This window comes from Heliangelus exortis, chromosome Z (genome assembly GCF_036169615.1).
Source record: "Heliangelus exortis chromosome Z, bHelExo1.hap1, whole genome shotgun sequence".
NCBI classification, from domain to species: Eukaryota; Metazoa; Chordata; class Aves; order Apodiformes; family Trochilidae; genus Heliangelus; species Heliangelus exortis.
In genome coordinates, this window is record NC_092454.1 from 51,055,523 (window position 1) to 51,074,621 (window position 19,099).

General features: G+C 36.8%; 1 protein-coding gene across 11 annotated transcripts in view; it reads left to right on the top strand.

Moving 5' to 3' along the window:
• Positions 1-19,099, top strand: part of TENT2 (terminal nucleotidyltransferase 2) — a 46,778-nt gene that overhangs the window by 8,388 nt on the left and 19,291 nt on the right. For all 11 annotated transcript variants that reach the window (XM_071732241.1, XM_071732240.1, XM_071732246.1 and 8 more), the window contains 4 exons: positions 5,227-5,296; positions 8,804-8,880; positions 11,471-11,599; positions 15,170-15,213. In XM_071732241.1, the coding sequence (XP_071588342.1) occupies positions 5,227-5,296; positions 8,804-8,880; positions 11,471-11,599; positions 15,170-15,213 (320 nt within the window). The remainder of the gene's footprint in view (positions 1-5,226; positions 5,297-8,803; positions 8,881-11,470; positions 11,600-15,169; positions 15,214-19,099) is intronic.

Sequence of the window (19,099 nt, forward strand, 5' to 3'; positions counted from 1 at the left end):
TGCTTGGTGTTAGCTTCATATTTGCTGCTGAGATTTTTATTAATAGAAATGCAGGTTTTTATTTGAATTCCTGCCTTCTACTGTCTTCAGAAGTCAGATGCTTCTTAGTCGTCGGTGCTGAGGTTTACAAGTACATACACAAAGCCTACAGAAATTGTAATTGTTTTGAGATATTACTTCACCTTGAGCCAGAATTCTAGATTTGCAGCTTTTGAAGAGTTATCAGTGCACATATGCTGCTTCTGTGTACAAACAAGTATAAAAATGTCTGTACCGAGTTTTTTTAAGAACTGCAATTTTATTCCAAGCAATGTTCTGTATCTCATTGTACATGTTCTTTCACAGCATTTTCCACAATGGAACAGGATGGCCAGGGAGGTAGTTGAGGCCCCATTCCTGGAGATATTCAGGGTGAGGCTTGAGAAGGTGCTGAGCAACCTGATCTGGTTGAGGATGTCCCTGGTTACTACAAGGGGCTTGGACTAGGTGACCTTCAGAGGTCCCTTCCAGCCCAAATCATTCTGGTATTCTGGAATGGATGGATGGAAGGAAGGGAAGGAAGGGAAGGAAGGGAAGGAAGGGAAGGAAGGGAAGGAAGGGAAGGAAGGGAAGGAAGGGAAGGAAGGGAAGGAAGGGAAGGAAGGGAAGGACGGGAAGGAAGGAAGGAAGGAAGGAAGGAAGGAAGGAAGGAAGGAAGGAAGGAAGGAAGGAAGGAAGGAAGGAAGGAAGGAAGGAAGGAAGGAAGGAAGGAAGGAAGGAAGGAAGGAAGGAAGGAAGGAAGGAAGGAAGGAAGGAAGGAAGGAAGGAAGGAAGGAAGGAAGGAAGGAAGGAAGGAAGGAAGGAAGGAAGGGAGGGAGGGAGGGAGGGAGGGAGGGAGGGAGGAAGGGAGGGAGGGAGGAAGGGAGGGAGGGAAGGAAGGAAAGGAAGGGAAGGAAGGAAGGAAGGAAGGAAGGAAGGAAGGAAGGAAGGAAGGAAGGAAGGAAGGAAGGGAGGGAGGGAGGGAGGGAGGGAGGGAGGAAGGGAGGGAGGGAGGAAGGGAGGGAAGGAAGGAAAGGAAGGGAAGGAAGGAAGGAAGGAAGGAAGGAAGGAAGGAAGGAAGGAAGGAAGGAAGGAAGGAAGGAAGGAAGGAAGGAAGGAAGGAAGGAAGGAAGGAAGGAAGGAAGGAAGGAAGGAAGGAAGGAAGGAAGGAAGGAAGGAAGGAAGGAAGGAAGGAAGGGAGGGAGGGAGGGAGGGAGGGAGGGAGGGAGGAAGGGAGGGAGGGAGGAAGGGAGGGAAGGAAGGAAAGGAAGGGAAGGAAGGAAGGAAGGAAGGAAGGAAGGAAGGAAGGAAGGAAGGAAGGAAGGAAGGAAGGAAGGAAGGAAGGAAGGAAGGAAGGAAGGAAGGAAGGGAGGGAGGGAGGGAGGGAGGGAGGGAGGAAGGGAGGGAGGGAGGAAGGGAGGGAAGGAAGGAAAGGAAGGGAAGGAAGGAAGGAAGGAAGGAAGGAAGGAAGGAAGGAAGGAAGGAAGGAAGGAAGGAAGGAAGGAAGGAAGGAAGGAAGGAAGGAAGGAAGGAAGGAAGGAAGGAAGGAAGGAAGGAAGGAAGGAAGGAAGGAAGGAAGGAAGGAAGGAAGGAAGGAAGGAAGGAAGGAAGGGAGGAAGGGAGGAAGGGAGGAAGGGAGGGAGGGAGGGAGGGAGGGAGGGAGGGAGGAAGGGAGGGAGGGAGGAAGGGAGGGAAGGAAGGAAAGGAAGGGAAGGAAGGAAGGAAGGAAGGAAGGAAGGAAGGAAGGAGATTTGTGGTATAGGTAACATTCTGATTTGTGGTATAGATAACATTCTAGAGCTTTTTAAACCATGTTACAGATAATTTCAGTTCTGAAGCTGGAGAAGTTCTTTCTATCTGTTCCTCTTCTAACATCTCCTCTTCTTGCACTTTGTAGTATTTCTGTACATTCCAAAGTAAGGGCTATAAGATGAATGTAATTCTCTGCTTGTTTTGCCTTAATTCTGTAATTGATTCATAAATTAGTAAGCATTCCAGGTGCAGATTACATCAGTTTCTTTCAGCATTTGTCTTCCTTTTTGTGCTGTCCGGGCTTCCTAAGTGCCATCCTTTTTATCCTTTTTATACAGTTAACTATGATTGTTGGATTAGCATTCCATTCCAAGAGATTTGGGAAGTGGATTAAAAATTTATCTAAGATTTAGATTATTTCAGTTTCAGTCTTGCAAAAGATAACAAGTATGAGCAAGGAATTTTAGCACATCAGATTATAATTATAATCTTAGAGCAGAGGTTCTTATGTGTTGTCATTCTGCATCTAGAATACTGACTGAAAGGAAGATGTATTTTTTGTCTAGTCTAGTTGCAGCAGAACAGGAAAAAGCTTCTGATAGTTATTTACAGGTTTTTTTATGACATGTTAGCCTTAAGGGCATGTATTGCTTCTCTCCTAGAGAGATGTAAGGAAAGCAGTAATACATCTTCTGTTCCAAAGACTAGCAGAGTTTGTGTAACTTTTTGACTTAGTTGTTCAGATACCTGCACATACCTGTTTTTGACAAAACTGTATAACATGCCCAGAACTGTGCACTCAAGACAATGACTTTTATTTGGAGTGATAACTGTTACAACATACTAAAGAGATTTTAATCCAAACCACTCAGAGTAGATGTCAGACTAATAACTATCTTCAGATTAATTTAGACAGAATTCACTTGAAAAACAGCATGGCAATATTGGGTTGAGTGCTCATTACCTAAGTAAAAACAAAGAGCTTGTTTTCTCTTAGCTATAAAAAGAGGTGCAGTGGTGATGAGAGCAGGGTATCAAGGTGGAATCTACCTAATGGTGTCTAGTAGGCAATGTGAAACAGCTGGGGCAAGCAAGAGAACTTTTAGCTCAAATGACATTGAAGGATTGTGCTGGTGAGTGAGTGAACTCCAAACACCAACCATCCTGTGCTGGATTGTACCCTCCTAGATCCTTCATGACTCTGGATTCAGAATTCTGTGACACCCGCTTTCTTTTTCTGTGGTATAACCACTTCAGTGAGAATGGGCTGCATGTGCAGGATGTCAAAGATGTTCTTGGCATATATTGTGTTTGGGATCAGATTAATTGCTTAATGTTTTATTCTGTAAAAGAATAGAGACTTAAGCTGCTTAATCAGAAATTCTGCATGAATAAGTTATTTATGAAACAGTGCTTAGTTGTCTTTGAAGTGCCTAAATTCTTTTTCACTACAGCTGAAGTGACATTTGAGACTTTTTCATAGACCTGCCCAAAACTGTGTACCAGCTATGTGGAAGTTTTTGTGTATTTTAGTGTAGTCCCTCTGGTCATAGAATTGTAGAACATTAGGTTGGAAGGGACCTCAAGGATCATCTGGTCCAACCCTCATAGCTTCAAGGCCAGATAGTTAGCTTAGTAAGGCACTTATTTAACCTGTATGTATTTCAGAATTCCATGTTCTGTGTTTGTGACAGTTTCTTCCCTTGTATGTATGGCAAACTAATGTGAATAGAGATTCTGCTAACAGTGTCGTCAGTGTGAGCCAAGAGAGAGAGGGTATCAGCAGAAAGTTACTTCCTTCTGACATGCTCTTTGCTTTACTTCATCCTGGGAAAGAGATTTGGATTTTTTTGGGAGGGTTGTTTTTTTTTTAGCTTAGCCAGCTAGTTTGTTATGAACATCATTCAAGTGTTGGGAGGCATTTGCAAGCAAGGTTATCTTTAGAAATTGATTGCCACTAGAATGAGTTCAGTTAACTTCTAAAGGGCACTTGAGGAAGGCCATAGTGTGGAAATTTTAATTGCTCTGGCATGCAGATAGGTTCTCACTGTTGTCTGCCATGTACAAATCTGTTGTGCCTCTGTCTTGAATTTACTAGTGAAAGGAAAGGAGGCAGAGCTATGTATACATGCCTTATAGTTTCAGTTTAAGAATGTTCTGACATGTTGGAGGAGAGATGCTTGGATGTGTTTGCAGCTGCTGCTAGAAGGAGGGGGTGGTTGTGTCAGTTGTACTAGACTGTACATGTTCCGTGAACACAGACTGGAGTTCAGTAAAAGGTGTCCTTTAAAATTATTATGTTATTAAGATTACCTCCTTCCTGAGTGCCAGTCTGTGTTGCTTGCAATGATTCAGTATTTTCAAATCTAATCAAAGGGTTACCCATTATTATTACTTCATTGCCACCCACGTCAAAGATCGGTATCGGGCGGTAATGAAGCTGTGCAATGCACAATCGAAGAGCAATCAAAAGAGACTGCAGGGCTGTGGGATGATTGGTGAGGGAAGCTGGGGCACAGGTTACTTCTTCCTCTCCCCTTCTAGCTGTGGGCAGTGACATTAAAAGAAACAGATGAATGCAATTTATTACTAAGCTGTGCTGTGGCTGCTGTCACTTTAGGTTTTTTGCTAATGGGATGGCCTTTGTGGCACCCAGCTTGCTGGCACTTGGTGGCACTAGATGAGTCTGTCAGAGCTTACTGCATTTGGGTTTAGATGATCAAGCATGAGCCTGTGTGGCTGTACTGTGTGGATAGTCATCTGAGGTGCAGTCCTGTGATGATATTGACTGTCTTATCACCATTAAAGCAAAAGGTAAATAAAGCTTACCCCGTTTATGATGGAAGGTGGGGCCTTGTTTTCAGTTACAATTCCACAGGACAGTTTTTTATTTCTTGGTATGTACTTTATCAGTCAAATAAAGGAGGTTTTAAGTGTAACCCATATGAAGATGCAGTTATGTTAGTATTCATTGATCAGTGAATAGATACTTTCAACTGTAAGCAAACTAGACATGATTAAAAAGTTGGCTACTGATCATTGTCCATTGCTACAGGGTAATGCTGGGCATAAGTTTCTGGTCATCCTGGACAAATCTGTTCTTGCTCCCTTGTTTTTGAACCTTAATTATACCTGTTCAGGATTTCTGTTACAAGTACTGCTTGATAAAAGCTTTGTAGAACCTTCTGTTCAAATTTCTTGGAAGTGCCTCCCACAGAAAATTTTTCCTCTATTTTTCTCCTCTAATGTTTAGTGCAATTTTTTCCACATTCTTTCCTAATGTATTTTTCTCCTGTTGCTGAAGGTTAGTTTAGTACAATCCTTTTGAGAGTGTTCTTGCTAAATGTGATAGGCTGCTATTTGCTTTAAGTTAATCAATACATCTCCAATTTAGGATCTTATTTTAAGATCGGCTTTTTACATGGGAACTTAATTGCCTGTTTTTCTCCCTTTCAGCGCACTACATTGAGCGACCTCAGCTGATTAGAGCAAAAGTGCCAATAGTGAAGTTCAGGGATAAAGTCAGGCAAGTATTCCGTTCAACACTTTTTTAGATTCTGACATGGAAAAGTACTCTGTGTAGGCACTGTTCGTATGAGTACTGCCATTAAGTCATTCTTTTTTAATTTGTGTTTTACTCTATTTGTATTGCCAATTTGTATAGCTAACCAGGAGTGGCAGTCAGGTTATTTCTGTGATGGCCTGAGCCACATCTTGTTGTTGAGATGCTGTTTAGTTTCTGTGATGTGAATTAGGCACAGTACATCATGTATTTCTATGGGCTATTTATATATAAGGGGCTCCAGCTGACAAATGGTTCTTGACAGAAAAACAATGTCGGGAAGAAAACTGTGGTGAAAGATCATTTTCCTCACTGTGCAAACATAACTATTAAGCTACTTAAGGACTAATTCACAGCATTTATTCTTGACAAACAGCAATATGAAAAACCTTTAGTTTCTTGTTTTCTTCATTAAAAAATTTTGTTTATTTTTGAAGAGTATGTTCTACTGTCTTACAGGGAGGTATTCTGTGTTGAACAAAGCAGTGTTACATTGTTCTATTCATAGTATTAGGTAATAATTCTTTGACTTTTTTTTTAGATGGAGGAAATAATTGGAGAGAAGTGGTTGTGTTGTATGCTGTGGTAGTCATTGTATCTTCATTTCGAAGCCATGAAACTGAATAATCCAGGGATGTATTAGGACAGAGAACAATGTATTTCTTATTGTGTGTGATAAAAGTATTAGAGGAAAAACACTAGGAAGTGCACCAATTGGGTGTGAGTCTAAGTAATATTAAAATCTTCCTATATGATGGGTTTAGAATTTGCAAGACTTGTATGTATCACCTTCACTTACTAGCATAGCTTAGCTCCTCTTTATAAACAGAATGTTGAACAACTCTTATGTATCTTATTATTTTAGCCAGCTTGTAATCGTCTCAAATTTTGCAACTTTGTCTCCGTCATTTAAAAAGAATTGAGCCGACATCTCTGGCCTTTCTTAATAGCATACACAATAAACCTAAATCAGAGCACAAACCCTGCTGTGAGAAAACTGAATCTGTCATGTTTACAATTTAAACTAATAAATATGATCCATTTAAGCTTTTCTTGAATCTGAGTTCACCTGTTAGGGTTTTTACTTTTTTTCACTTGCATCTAATCCCGTAATTACTTCTGGATGCTTGCTTACCTTGTAAAAAAATATGAATATTTTCTTTCTAGTAACTTTCTCCTTTAACAGTACAGAAGTTTGTTTCTTCCGTACTTTCTGAAACTATTACACTTATCTAGCTAAAATTTGCATTAAGTGTCTTAGCTACATATAATGGTGCTAGTCTTTTCATCTACATTAAGCGATAAATTCCTGTCACAGATGTTGAGTAAATCATGGAGTTATAGAAAGAGAATATTTTTTCCAATTTAAAATGGGACAAAAATTCAAAAAGAAGAAATTTCAAGAAGAAATCTGAAGTACAGAGGTGATTAAAAAGTAACAGTTGTGATATTTGTATACCTCATAGAGCAGATTTAAAGAACTCTTTATTTCCTACTAAGTCAAATACAGGATTCTTAGACTAGAAGCTGCCTGTTAAATTTTGGGGCAGAAAACTAGTACTGTTCATCAGCAGGTTTCCTGTGTTTTGTTTTTTCAGAAGAGAGGAGCGTGACTTTGGGTTGTCTTTTCTGATTTTTTTCCTCTCTTTCCAGTTATTTTTCTCTTATGTAACCTGTCTCCTCCACCCATGTTTTGTCTTTAAGCATCTCTTTCTTTCCAGTCTTTTATCCACCTATGCTTTTCATTGGCTCATACAAATTTGTATATACACACTTTTTTTTTTTTTGAAGTCTTGAAAAATACGTAGGACATTCTGTACCTAGGACATTAAGCTTGTTTTAGCCTAAACCAGAAAATAAACATGACAAGCTTCCTGTGAAAGCAAGTTTTCTTGGTGCCTGGGTGCTGAGGGAAGGTGGTAGAATTCAATGGGTGAAAGCTCTGCAGTTAGCTTCAAGATGTGTTGCAAATGGTTCAGGTATACCTGACCATTGCCATTTCTTACTTTCTTTGATTTGATGAATGAGAAAGCACTCAGTTTGTATGCTCCTTTTTTCATCTTAATTTTTTTTGTCCTTCCCAGGGAATAGCTCCAATGTTGGCACTGTTACCAGACAAGCTTTAGATTAATTAAAGTGGCCTCTGTAGTACAAAGGATGCAAAAAGTTCCTCTGCTGCCACATTTGATGTGGAGTTGTTATGCAGTTGACTCTTCTCTCCTTTAGTGCTTTTGATAGAACTTGAGTCCCAGCAAACCTTTTTCACTTTCCATAGCTGCAGCATCTATTAAACATGCATGCAAAGTACAAAGGAGCTGCTGTAGAACTTGCTTAATCAGCATCTCATAAATAGTAATCTTGTAATTTAGGGTTAATTTTAATTTCACATGCAACTTGACATATTTCATTATTATATTTTCATGCTGAGTTAATATTCCTACTGGTGTTTATGCTTATTTTCACAGCTGCCAGTCAGTAGCTCAAGCTTGTTTAATTGCTCTACTATCATGTACTATGCTCGCAAAACATATAAAAGGCCATACATGGTATTAATTCAGGTTTGATATTATGTAGTATTTCTCATGCAAAGAACATCTTAATATAGCTAATGATGTCAAACTTTTTGCGGGCATTTAAAATTACGGATCTTATCCAGTATAGTGAATTCCAGGTCTTTATTCCCCTTGCAATAATTCAAGAAAATCCAAGCACATATTTAGGCAAATAAATGCTATGTGAATGAGACTTGGATATATAAAATGGAAGTACCTGTACATTGCAGAATGCCACTTCCTTGTAAATAATAGGCAGCTATTTTTGCTAATTAGTATTGCTGTAGCTTATTAACAATGAATTTAATGTTGTTTCCTGAATGCTTTCAGTAACTAAGCACTATAAGCAGTATGAAATTCAAACTTCACGGTGGAATGTTATATGAATCAGTTCTTGTTTGCCTCCTTCTTGCTGTTAACAGCATGAAACAGTTGTTAGAACTATTTTATCTCACACATGCAATGTTTAATGAGAAACAATTGTCATTTTGAAGTGCTTGCTAATTATTATTTAAAAAAAGCGTGTTTATCTTTTGACCTTTTCCAGTTCTTCTCAATTCATTGCTGTGATTTCCTAAACTAAATCAAGTAAATCATGTAGTGCAATTCTAGTTGGGAGAAAGATGCCTTAATATATCAAGTATGTTTTGGATTTTTAAGTTGTTGCAAGGCCTACATTTGGATTTACAGATATTATCTAAAACAACAGTTACATTTATGTAACAGTGGAATTCAAGCTTATAAGCTCCTTGGGTACTACAAACAAAACCAGAGTAGAAATCATAGCATCAAAACTCTGTTTGAAGAAAGTTTCTAGAGTATTATCTTGAAGTTACATTTCTCCACCTCTGTCATTAAGTAGGAAATAAGTATTCTGAAACTGAATGCTTGATTCTTTTTCTTTTCTCTTTCCCAACAGTGATGTGGAGTTTGACTTGAATGTAAACAATACTGTAGGAATAAGAAATACATTCCTTCTGAGAACCTATGCATATGGTATGCTTTTAATGTATCTTCTTATTTTGATGAACTTTGTTTTTTAAATTTATGCTTTAGTATTGAGAGGCTATTAAAATTCAGCTAAATATATCAATTTATTATATATATAATAGACCAGTGAGCTGCACGAGAACTTCCTGTTGCTTGTTCTAAGGTTATGGAGAAAACTGATATATTAGCTAGGTATGTTTTTAATTTAATATTATAATATTCAGAACATAATAGGTTCTTTGTTATTAAGGTCCACATAACTGCATCAAGGAATGCTGCTTCACTGTTCTATAGATCATGAGATCTACAGAATCTACAGATACAAATGATGATCTAGTGGCGTAAGCTCTGGTTCCATTTATTTCCTTACCACCACTGACAGGCATGTGTGGATGATAACTAGGTGTGTCTGGATGCTCTTACAGAGTCTTTCTTCAGGAAATCCAAAATACTACTTCAGTTTTTGTAGAAACCCCAAAACAAAACTGTTTTGTCTCCTCAGGATTTTGCATTTTAGTGCAAAATTGTGAAACATACTTCTGAAGGGCAAGTGATATGAACAGTACTCTTAGTGCTAAACTAAGGCTTTCCTGCTTAGCAACACAATGTCATGTGACAGGTAAATACATTAGAAGTGGACTTCAGGCTAATACTTCTGAGCCATTTATGGTTCTTCTATTACCACCTTCTTCAGTTCTTGCAAATTTCTTTCTATTTAGGATAGGAAATTACCAGTAGAAGTTACCTTTACTGGTTAATTTTTACTAATATTTCAGTCAGGGTAGTTTCAGTGTTCCATACTCACATTAGTATGATAGCCTTACAACTTGTCATGGCCAGATTACCTCTCATCTGGAAGATGTATGGGTCACTTTATCCTATTAGAATGAATTAGATGCTCAGGCAAACAACAGACTGAATTATTTCAGTGAGCATGATAAAAAAATACTGAATTTTTTCTGTGCATACTCATATGTCTTATTTAAAATCAGCCCTTCTGTAATGGTGCATAAGTACTGTGGGAAACATCAGTGATGATATGGAAAAATGGAGCGGAATGTCCACAGCATATGTAGGTAGATTAAACAAAGCTAGAAACTGAAACCTGTCTTATCTGTTGCTTGCTGAAGGTGCCATGTCTGCAATTAAATCTGCGATTGATAGTAGGTATTTTTCAATTAGTGGAAGCTGGATGTTTAAACAAATGACAATTATTATATATTGTTGTATATTGTATATTATTGTATATTTTCTTGAAGGGGCAGCTTGATGATGAAAGAGTATCAGGAAAAGTTTACTGGTCATGTTGCATACTAACTTTGTTCTATATCTCCAATAGAAAACCTTTTTCAGGGAAAGATCCAAAAAGAGAACTTTGCTACTGTGACAAACATATATACAAAAGATTTTCATTTGGAATTTGAGCCTATTTGCATTTTTCTGTCATGGAATAATCCTGTTAATGCACTTTCATATGTACAGTAATTCTTGCAGTTAGTGTGCTAATAGTCATGTTTTTTTCAGTTGACAATGAAGTGACTAGTGATAGGAAATTTGTTGTTTCTAAGAGGTCTTCCAGATGAAAAACATTCATGATGAGAAATAGACTATGACTTTCAGGCATGTGTGAACAAGTGATGAGAAAATCATACGCCTGACAGGATTTTCAGAATGGCAGAGAGTACCTCAGCTGGATCTGTTGCAGAACGTCTGTTTTCTTTGATTAAGTGATCACAAATTAATATATTCCTGTCCTGATATGCAGAATACAAAACTTTTTGGAATGTTGTCCAGTTAAAATAAACTCAAGAACATACAAGGCATTGTAAGGCCATCATAAGGCACTTGACGAGCTGATGATCAGGTTCAGCATTTCTGCAAATAAGTATGCTGCAAGGTGCAAACCTCTGCCTATGTCATGTGACTTCCTTAATAAGAAGGCTTTTTATATTCCCTGATATTCAGGAGATCATGCTCAGAGTAGGACTATTTATACCTTTCCTCACAAAAAACATGTGTCTTGAGTTAGTGAGTTACTGAATCTAACATCTCATTTACATCGAAATCTATTGATGACAAGGCAAATTCCATTTTAATGCTTGTTTCCAGAGGTTACTGTTTTCATGGATCCTAAGAAAATCTTAAGAATGAACTCTGTCCTCCAACCAGGAGAATTCTTTTCCCTGCTTTCTAAGTTTATATAAACCTAAATTAAAAAATTAACAATCAGATGTGGTTTCTGCTGTCTGAGTTTATCCAGGAAAATTAGTAAAATGAACTGAAGAGAACTTAAAAGTATAATGTGACACTGCAGCATTGACTCATATATCCACTTTTGTCTTTTCTGCAATTTACCTGATGTACCCCTTGTAATGTGTCTGTGGATCTTGCTACCAAAAGACAGTTTTCAAATGCAAATATTTTTCATTTTTTATAGCTGTATAGTAGCTGCAGAACAGCTAAGTAAATTTTATAAAATGATTGCAAAAGGTGGCCTTAAAATGTGAGTATTATGTTGATGAAGTAGGAAAAAGTGTTGATTGATTGCTGCCTTGTTAAATGTGCTTTTTTTGAGATTTACTTATTTTACTTACAGTGGAAAGTCGAGTTCGTCCATTAGTACTTGTTATTAAGAAGTGGGCAAGGTTTCACGACATCAATGATGCCAGTCGTGGTACTTTAAGCAGCTATAGTCTTGTATTGATGGTTTTGCACTATTTACAGAGTAAGTATTTTTTCTTGCATGTTGAAACTGTCCCTTACAAGTTCACATTTGCATAGTTTTCCTCTAATAAAATTAAACACCAGTAAGACTTATCTTCCACACAGAAAAACCTTAAAATAAAGTGGATCTACTATGTTTCCTTAATGCTGCATTTTTCGTCAACAAGAGGACCTCTTCTCTGGAGACAGAATCACCAACATTAAAAAGGTTTTTAAAACTTTGAACAATTCACTGTGCCCCCAGGACACTGTGTAACTATGAAATAAACTCAAGCACTAGTTAGCAAAAGTCTGCCTTTTAACAAAGGGAAAAAACCTAAGCATAACAAATTCAGTGGTGTGTGTTTATTTGTTGTTCTTTTTAATTTTGTTTTATTTACTTGGGAGCTTCCAAGAAAACTCAAAGAGATGACAGATATTGTGGGGTCATTTTTCTGTCTTCTGCTGTCTGAGGGTTGTAATATGGGGAACACATATACAAGATCATGCTACCCTGTGGTTAGATTTTTTTTTTTCCCCACTAAGTACCGTCTTATATAAGGTGACAGGTGTCAAAAACTATTAGAAGTTTGGGTATTTGACTGCCATTGGTAGTGTCTTTTGTTGTGACTTCAGTGTGTTGAAACACTGAAGTTCTGTATGGATTATTGTTTAAGAAATTATTTAGCTCAGTATGAGTGTCTTGGTTCTTTATTGCAAGTGTCTACAGAAAGGAAGACAAGGAAGTGCTTTTACATCCTGTGGGGTAACATGCCTGTAGAAGTATTTTCTGAATTCCTGTCAGTTCATGTGTGGACTCTGTATTTGGTTCCTTCTATTTGTTCTACACATTTGTTTTAATTTTTTGTGACATGCTGATCATTCTTGTTTGTATTATTTTAATGACAGCTGGTTCTTAACATTTTGCTATCATATCTGTGAACAAATTGCATAGGCTCTCATTCTAGACATTTCTTCTTTGTCGGTTGTAAGACGTTATTAATTTTATTACTATCAGGTAGAAACAATGTTTAGCTCCTCCAGCAGCTTGCTTGGCCTGAAATGTAAATACCTGGTGTAGAGTTGGTAGGCAACTCTTTATTAATTTTAAGGTCATGCTATACCTAGTCTGTACTTGGGAGGAAAGCTTTTTATGGTAGTTGAGTCAATTTATTTTAGCTAAACAGTATCTGTAGTAGAGGGCCTACGAGGGTATCTTGTGTATTTGGGATCCAGTTGGTTGGGGTACTGTGAATTCTTTGATACTCATACTAAGTGCTTGTTGTTTAGGTAGCAGCTGTGAAGCCAGTGGGGTGTAGGCTCTGCTATACGGAGACTGTTCTTTTCTCTATATCCAGTATAGTGGAATTCCATAGATTCTTGGTTTCTATGGAAAGAAAAGAATATGTGGCCAAGTCTATTTTCACTGCTTTTAAATATACTGTAGGTGTCTCAGTACTTCAGTGTAGATCCTTAATATGCAGCACAAAAAAATTAGTGTCAGACAAAAATAGTTGATTGGAAGAGGTGAAATGGTGACTTTAAAATGTCAAATTATTAGATACAAGATTGAATATACAGGGAGCTACTGGATTTGAAGATTGCTATGCAAAGGTGAAGCACAGTAAGGAGAGACAGAAAAGTATATGATACATGACCCATCTAGTCACTAGATAAGTGACAACAGTGACTTGATAAGCACTTGATAGCATTTAGTTTAAACGGAAACAGACCTTGGAAAGTTACCCTCTGCATCTTTTTATTTTCATTGTTTTACAGTTACTTTAGAGACCTCTATTAGGTGCTTTGTTGCAGTAGTGAGCAGCTAATTACTGAGCTGTTCATAAAATTAACACACAAAAGGGAAGAGAGTATGAGTTACAAGGAAGTAACACCTCTGCAATCATGAGGGCATTTGCTGTAGTCATCTGTGGCAGCTGCCAAGGCTTCCTGAGGTGGATCAGCAGGCCTCACACCAAAGAGAAGCCTATTAATTGGTCTTTTCTGCTAAAAAACATTGAAGTGTGGGTCTGGACATGTATCTAGTACCAGCTGTTTAGATTCTGAAGTTATATTCATACAGATTTTTACTTCCTTTGACAGAGTTTTTGTTGATGTTACTTGGGAGAGGAAAATTAAAAACAGAAGCTGTCTCTTTCAGTAAATAGTGTCCCTGTCTTCATTGGGCAAATAACTACTACTTAATAAATTTCTATATTTGCATGGATCTCTTTGGACCTGTGTTTAGTGTGGCTTGAGTTTATTTTGTAGGTACATCAGTGTGTTGTATGTGAAATTCTCTCCAGATAACAGGTCTTACTGTCTTGTACAGTAAGAAAACAAAAACTCAAGTGGTAAGTGGTAATTTTTCCCCTTAACTCCATCTTAGTATAGCATACAGACCCAGATAAAATAACTTGATTGCTTGTATTGCTCAGATTATTGCCTTTTATTTTAGTGTGGCAGAGAAATGGAAGTTATCCAAGATCTTGAAAAAATAAGATGTTCTTGCATATTTCTAAACACCCACAAAAAGAATAAAAATATTCTTAGCAGTTCTGCTAGGTAATACAGGATAGTCTTTGAAGGTTCCCCAAGTATATTTTGAGTATTCTCTAACATCTCATTCCCTGTGACACCTTGTCTAAGGGTGAATTAAGTTCCAAGTCAAAGTCCTGTGTGCTCAGCTTAATTATCAATCTCCCTAGTGAATGATGTAAACCAGTTGCTGAAAAATAACCAAAAACATGCTGAAGACACAATGTTAAGGCTTTTTAGTATGAGGAATTCTCCAACAGTTCTTTCTGTATCTGCTCTAAGGCTTGAGTGGGATCTTAATGCCTTTGGATTTTTTTGTCTGTATGTAGGACCACCTAACTTGGGAGAAGTTTTTATCTTGTTTGTATTGTGCAATAGATGCTCTCCCCATCCATGATTCTCATTAAAGTTACAGCTGTTTAGTTCATTTTGTCTTTGTTAGTATTGTTGATGTCTGCATAATCTTTATAACTTGTTTGACATTTAGTAGAGCAGCTAACAGCATTAAGATTTTATGTATTTTATGGTGATTTTGCTAGCAATGCCTACGTAATTGTATTAGGCATTTCATCACTAAGTTACATTTGGAGACTTAGTGTGTAATACTTTGCAGCTCAAGAATGTGCACTTTTGCAGTATCTAGAGACTTCCTATGCTGTAGTAGAATCATACGTTATTAGATGCAGAAAAAAAAATTAGCTTAAGATCTGGTTTTTTTCCCCCTTGGGAATCTAGATGAGTTTCTTATAGCTATGAATTAAAATTAATTTTACAAGTCACGTCCAGCTGCTGTAGAATTTTTCATATCCTCTGCAAGTAGTAGTATCTTAGTAGCAGTTGCCCTTACCTGAATTAAATCCTTATACTTCTATATACAAGATGGAGTTATAAGGATTTGATTAATAAGTTTTACTTTACAAAGTGCATACAAGTTAAGTTCTTGATAGATGTTTTTAAAATGAAATTTCAGTCCAACCCTTTGGTGTAGCTGATGTTATATTGTTTCCTGTGAAATGCATGAATCACAGCAACTTTAAACTTTTTTTTTTTATAGCCCTACCTGAACCCATCCTTCCATCCCTCCAAAAAAATTACCCAGTAAGTGTTTCTTACAAATTTACTACATCATATATGTTTGTAAAGCTTCTTATTTAAAAATATATGAATTCTTAAATATCTCTAATGGATAAAGTTAAACACTGGGGCTGGTCATTGATACTATACATTAGCGTGGAAAAGATTCTTTGCTGCTTTTGATCATTTATTTAGTGAAAAAAGCTTGTGATGTGTGAGAATATTTCACACACTGTGGAAAACGAATGCTAATAAGAGCTGCTCACCTATTTCTCTTTATGCTGGCCTGAAAAATAACCCTGTATTATCTGTAACTTTCTGATTCTTACTTAAAAATACATTAAGTAATGTTTTTTCCATCCTATTGTGTTCCACAATTCCATACCTTTCCACAGCTGTTGAGTTGTCTGACATTTCTGAGTACAGAGAGTGATTGAATTGTCTCCTTTACTAAGGAGACTTTTGAGACTTAACAACATTGGCTTTCAGTTCAACAAGAAACCATCTTTTTGGGACTTGGCTGTTATGTCCAGATCATACTCTTGATTTCCAGATTTGATATGTTGTCATCCACTACCAAATCAGCAATATAGTAGCAAGGCTTACTGTAAGCAAAATTACCTTGAAATAAAAGCTACCTTCCTAAATATTTTTTCTGGGGACCATAGAGCTTCTGCTACGTAGTTTTGTGCTGTAGCTTATTTAGAGAAATTCTTCAATGCTTACTCTTTACATCTCCTCTCTTGTCACTTTTAAAATGTTTTTGTTCTTTGTAGTTGCCATAGTTTGGTGACCCTGTCTATGTATGTTTTTTTTACTGTTGCTGATAATTGTACTCAGGTAGCATCAGAAAGCTATTCTTTCTTTTGCATGTATTTCCTATATTGCCAAAATGAGAATATTTGATGGCACTGTACATGAGGGAGAAAATGCCATGGTGTCAGCCATTTTGGGTAATTAGGAAAATCAAGATGCAAATATAGCTTTGAGCCATAATAACACTGCAGTTTTATTTCTATTTTTTAAGCCTGCTTAGGCATACCTGTGCTAAACTTTATGGTCTTTATTTTTCCTCCAGTATTTTACTGTAATGGGTAATTTCTAATGTCATCATTGTTATTGTCTAAAAGTGTTTGAAGCTGTTTTTCCAATTCTTTTACACTTAGCTCTCTCTGGCGGGGGTCTTTAATTGCTAAACTAGCTAATTAGTGTTTACTTAAAGCTCATATGCTGTAGTATTTTGAGGTTTGTGTAGCATATAATTTAAAGAAAACAACTAAGAATTGGTAACTTTTGACTCCTTTGTAATAATTACTCCTTTGTAGCGTCTACTTCTTCGTAATAATAATGCAAAACATTTATGTTTGTAGTATTTTAATAATTAGAACTTCAGAGCATTACACAAAAATTAATGGCTTAAATTATTACAAAAATAAGACTATAATTCCACAGACTGAAAAATTTATTGATTTGTACTAAATGCAAGGTTTTATGTTGGGTCATGACAAAGCAGTAAATCACTTGCAGGTTACTATCTTTCTAGGTCACATCTGTAAGAACAAAATTTTCTACCCTGCTTCAATAGGGTGAAAACATGTTTCAACATAGCTGTTGCTAGTTATCTTCCCTTTGGAAAAGAGACTAAATATGCTAGGATTGCTAGTAAAGGTAATTTTTTTATACGTACTTACTATGGAACCAAATCAAAACTATAGAGTAATTTTTTTTAATTACCCTATAAATTTGCAAATACATTTTTGGTGTACTATCTCCATTAGGAGTATAAGTCATTAAAAATTTAGAAAGTTACAATTTCTAAATACTAATACCTTAAAGAAATTGAAAATGAGCAATACACCACAACAATTCTGGTCTTGTAACTTGCAGTAGTAATTACCAAGCACAAGCAAATGCTGGTATTCAAAGAAACCATGTTTTTTCCTGTGGTTGCAGCCAGTCAAAGCTGTGTGTCCATCCTTATGCTACACATAAGTACTGCTTCTCCCATTCTGAAACAAACCACCCTTCTTACAATCTATTTTTTTTCAAAATCAAATATGCAGCTTTTTCTGCAGCTTCTTGAAGGAAACTGCATGTTTTGAATTGTAGGTTCCATGTAAAAGAGAGGTGCTTACTTTCAACGAGAAAGAAAAGGCAGATTCTGTAACTTATTATATCCCTGCTGCAGATGTGAAGGGTGGTTGGGAAGCCACCAGACCTGCCCCCTGTCCATTCTATTGCCATGGAGGAATCTCCAGCTGGCACCAGGCTGATGTGTTTTTGCATCTGCAAGCTGAAAGGGAGTACTGGACTATATTAGATGTAAGGTTGGTTTCTGGGGCTTCCTGCCCCCTCCCCCACAGATAGGGTAGATGAGAGGAGCCCGCAAAATGTATTGATCACTTCTGATACCTATATAGAACTTGCCTTCAAGTCAACAATTTTACAGATGAGCTCTGGAGAACCTGTTGAGGCACATGGAGGTGGGCCTTCCCTAGTGCTCTGGATTTTGAACTTCATGGACCCTAGCATGGGCATGTATTTATTTCTACTCTCTTGGCTTTATGAGGAGTCATATCTTATGAAGGGTGGGGCTGAAGATGAGAGAGTGCTTACTGTAGCTCCTTCATGCATGGGAGTCAGGCCCTTAGTGGCCACCATTTGCTTCACTCCTGAAGTTGCAGTTTTAAAATATAAACATGAGTTAAAAAGTTAAGACTGTGGAAGTCTGTGTGTGGAAGTCTGTCTATAGATACCTGTCCAAAAATAGCAAGGTACCTTAAGATACTTGAACTTTTTTGAAGGAAGAATCCTGTACACTCAGAGTTAAACTTACTGTGCATAAAAATACTCAAATACAAAGATTTTTTTTTATGTGTACTCATGTGATCCTTTCCAGTGTGTAATGTGAAATGAGAATATATGTAAGCATTATGTAGCTTGAGCTTGGAACATATTCCTGAATGCTAGTGTTTCTTTGAGAAATCAGCCAGCCAAGGTAAAGATCAGAGATCTAGCAAAAAAGGAAGAAAGGCTTTGTAATTCTGATTTTCTGGGGTATTTTGAAATAATGGATAGCTCTTTTGTATTTGTTGCTCAGTTAGATCCTGAATTTCTTTTCCATGTCTTAAGATGGCATGAGGAAAGGAAAAAGCAAGCAAATTAATGACTAGTTTTAAAATAAGCTGGTTTTTTTGCCTTTTTGCAAATTAAGAAGGGAAAACTTAAGGGGAGGCCTACTTGAAACTAAGGTAGTTTGAAGGATGCTTTTTTTTTTTTTTCTTATGATGATCAGCAACAAGCAGTTAAAAATAAGCTGACTTACAGTATCAGAAACATGTGATTAGCAGTTTGTTTTAGTTAGTATTAAAAAAATCACCTTCTTGCAGAAAAGTAGTTTCAGTAGGGCATTCTGTTTTGTATTACCTGTCTTTTCAAAAGTCATTTTCATAGTGGTATAACCACTATAATGGGTGGAGATGTGAATTATTTAGACACGATATATAATAATATATAAATAATATATTTATTATCTCTAAGCTATGTGGTTGGAAATTTTAGTGATCAGCTGTTATAGACTGTAATTTGCATCTTTACTAGTATTTTAGACTTGCATTGAATAATATGCATTTATTTTTTGAAGGCAAAACCCTTGTGAGTAAGGAAAACTTTTATTTGCCTGACCTTGTGAGGCAAGTGTAGTTAGTATCCATGGTAAAACTTGGAACTGTAATCTTCCTTAACTTGAATTTGAATTTGAAAGAAAAATTAAACATCATAATTTTAGGTTGCAGAATTGAAGAGTTTTAATCCAAATTACTTGATGAAAATTTCACAATCTGCCTTCTAATGCAGGGTAAAAGTTTTATCTCTTCTGTCATGGATGCCAATCTTTGGAATGTAGTATATT